Genomic DNA, 2,578 nt, shown 5'->3' with positions numbered 1-2,578 from the left:
AATCATTACGTCGCTGATTCGCCAGACGTTCAGTAGCACTTCGTGCTGCATTGACGAACTCAACGATCCCAGAGCAAAGGGAAGTTAGTCTTGTGAGAGAGTTCTCAGGAATTGAAGGAACAGACAGAGCTCTCGACTCACAGATTCGAGAGGGCTGTACCTCAATGGAAGATCGATCGATGGAGAGAAGGGCCGTTCGATCGAGAGGACGGCCACCAGCTAGTTTTTTGAGTGATTGGATGAGTTGACGCCACTCTTGGGACCTCTCTCCTGGCGAACCGGAGATCTCCTTCGTTGCCTCTTTGGGGAAGGATAGCCCGAGCGGGACTTTCCCGAATCATCCACATCAAAGAAGGATCTTGGGCGGCTAGGATGACGGAAGGGGCACCGATTTCCTCGCCGACAATTACCTCGCTCGTAGAAGATGCACACCTCATCAGTATGGCTTCCTACATCCTTCCCATAAATGTGATCTTTGTCTTCCAAAGTTCCCAGCTGCGCACCAACATATAAGGAGGGCGCAAGGACATTAGTCAGAACTTGAGATATGCTGTGCCCTGCTTCATGAAAGGCTGTCAGTTTCGACCGGTAGGAATGATCGAAGAGAATAGCAGAACGCGGGGACTTCTCCTCAGCCAGGGAGACTACTCGAACCAAATAAGAAAGCATACCGAGAGGATTCACCACCTGATTGTCAGGTTCCACCATGAGCAATGCCATGCACCACTTGGCGAAGCCCTCAACCCACTGTGCCAACGTGTTGATCTTCTTGACCTTCCCAATCCTGACCGCTGCCATCTTACCGGTATTGATATCTTCAAGATGTTTCACTTTGGTATTGTTGGGAGAGGAAGATGATGTGCCGAGAAATTCTTGAACTGGAATGTAGTCGTAAGGAGCCTTCCCGACCTTAGCGATCAAACTTGTAGGAGGCATAATGTTAGTGGGAAGCTCGACCTTCTTGCCAAATCTGTGGCGAAGGTTGTCCCGGTAGGACGCTAGATCATTAGCCTCTTTCTCTTGCTCCTGCCTGCGACGTTTGGCTGTACGCCAGGCCTTGGCCTCCTCAACCAGTGAGACCAGATGTAGTTTGAAGAATTGTTGTTGTTCAGCTCGGATGCGACCAGTCATACGTGTAACAGTTTCTTCACCGACATTGGCCAGCAACATAATAGAATATATCTTTTCCTCGATCAGCTGGGTAACCATGAGATCTTTGATCGCCTGGTCAATGTTCTCACCATCTAGTAAAGGATCTAGTAGATTCTTGGTAACAGTCTTCTGCTGATTAGCCATAGAAAAAAAATGGTGGAAACAAACCGTGCCTACACCAATACATTAATAAAGTGTCGTGGACAAAGACAGAAAGACTTTACATCTTAGATTCTAGCTTGATGTACTCAATCGTGACGTACTCAGCCTTGTTCATAGCGTCACACAGACCAGGGGGACAGGATAGTTGTGTCAGAGGAGTGCTTCGCACTCCCCGTATTGTGGGGCTCCACTGAGACGCATTTTACGTCTGTTAATGGATTAACTCCGGTGATAGACCCTCCTACCGTCTGATATGGCAGGAGCCTCGGCAGGCTCGACAGTGTTCTGCGAGTCGCCGTTGTTGTTTTGACAAAGAATCGGCAACTCATTTTCCTTGACCATTGTACTGGCAAAGCACCCAAGGATAAGGTTGCTAGTGAAATACCCGCTTCCTGATGTAGGAGCACGCACCACCACAGCACATTTGTGAGCGGGGTCGACAGGAGACTGCTCGAGTAACTCCCGAACAAAGCCCTCGATGGTAGAAGCATGGGATTAGTCTCGGCATCCGAGTGCAAGGGAACTATGATCACTCCCGTTCCCATAGCGATCTTCGCACAAGTCAATATACACCGCTTCTGGCGAATGGCCTTTCAGGTGGCGACGAAATGTCCTGATAGCGTCACCCAGCCAACCACTGAGACTTCCACCAGACGTAGACTTCGGTGGAGGAGTCGAAAAGCCATCAGCACCTAGATCAGTATATCCACCGGAGAGCTCGAACGTGGCTGAGGATTTGGGGATATCTTCAACAGCTTTCACGGGTAACTTAATTCTACTCTCCATCAGACTGATTGATGCATTCAAAATATCCTCCTCAATCTGCTTCTTATGTTGAGTGCAGCGGTTCTGAGCTTCTTTCAGAGCTTCAATAGCTGAAGCAACTTCTTGTCGTTGCCGCACAAGCGCCTGCGACTCATCCTTCTCCAATTGTTCGAGCCTCACCTTCTCCAGTTTGGCTTTAATTGCACGTCGCTCCTCCGCAGCCTTCTCGATTAGCTCCTCCTGCTTGCGGCGGATTGCCTCCTCTTCTTGGCAGCGAATAATATCCTGCCGTCTTTGCTCCTCGGTCTTCAGTACCGACATATTCCTGAGGACTTGACGGGCAGCAAAAGTAGCTTCGGAAGCATTGAGGCCTTCAAAGTTTGGTCGTCTACAGGCATCAGTCTCCTTGAGGCATTCCGAGAATGTAGTACTGGAAGTACTCATCGCAACTTGAACCGCATATTCACCACTTAGAACCTGCTTATGCAATCGCTCGGCT

General features: G+C 49.5%; 2 protein-coding genes across 2 annotated transcripts; both read right to left on the bottom strand.

The window, feature by feature from the left end:
• Positions 1 to 410: 410 nt before the first annotated feature.
• Positions 411 to 1,296, bottom strand: Pmar_PMAR022930 (hypothetical protein; the record flags this gene model as incomplete). The annotated part of the gene is made up of 1 exon (XM_002767415.1): positions 411 to 1,296. A coding segment is annotated over one exon (886 nt), but the record flags the coding sequence as incomplete, so codon positions are not given.
• A 513-nt stretch (positions 1,297 to 1,809) lies between these two features.
• Positions 1,810 to 2,523, bottom strand: Pmar_PMAR022929 (hypothetical protein; the record flags this gene model as incomplete). Its single annotated transcript, XM_002767414.1, has 1 exon — positions 1,810 to 2,523. The coding sequence occupies one exon, from the start codon at positions 2,521 to 2,523 to the stop codon at positions 1,810 to 1,812; it is 714 nt and encodes a 237-aa protein (XP_002767460.1).
• Positions 2,524 to 2,578: the final 55 nt, after the last annotated feature.

This window comes from Perkinsus marinus (genome assembly GCF_000006405.1).
Source record: "Perkinsus marinus ATCC 50983 genomic scaffold scf_1104296970724, whole genome shotgun sequence".
In the NCBI taxonomy this organism is placed as follows: domain Eukaryota; phylum Perkinsozoa; order Perkinsida; family Perkinsidae; genus Perkinsus; species Perkinsus marinus.
Note: the sequence above shows the minus strand (reverse complement) of the source record. Positions and strands in the feature narration are given on the sequence as shown.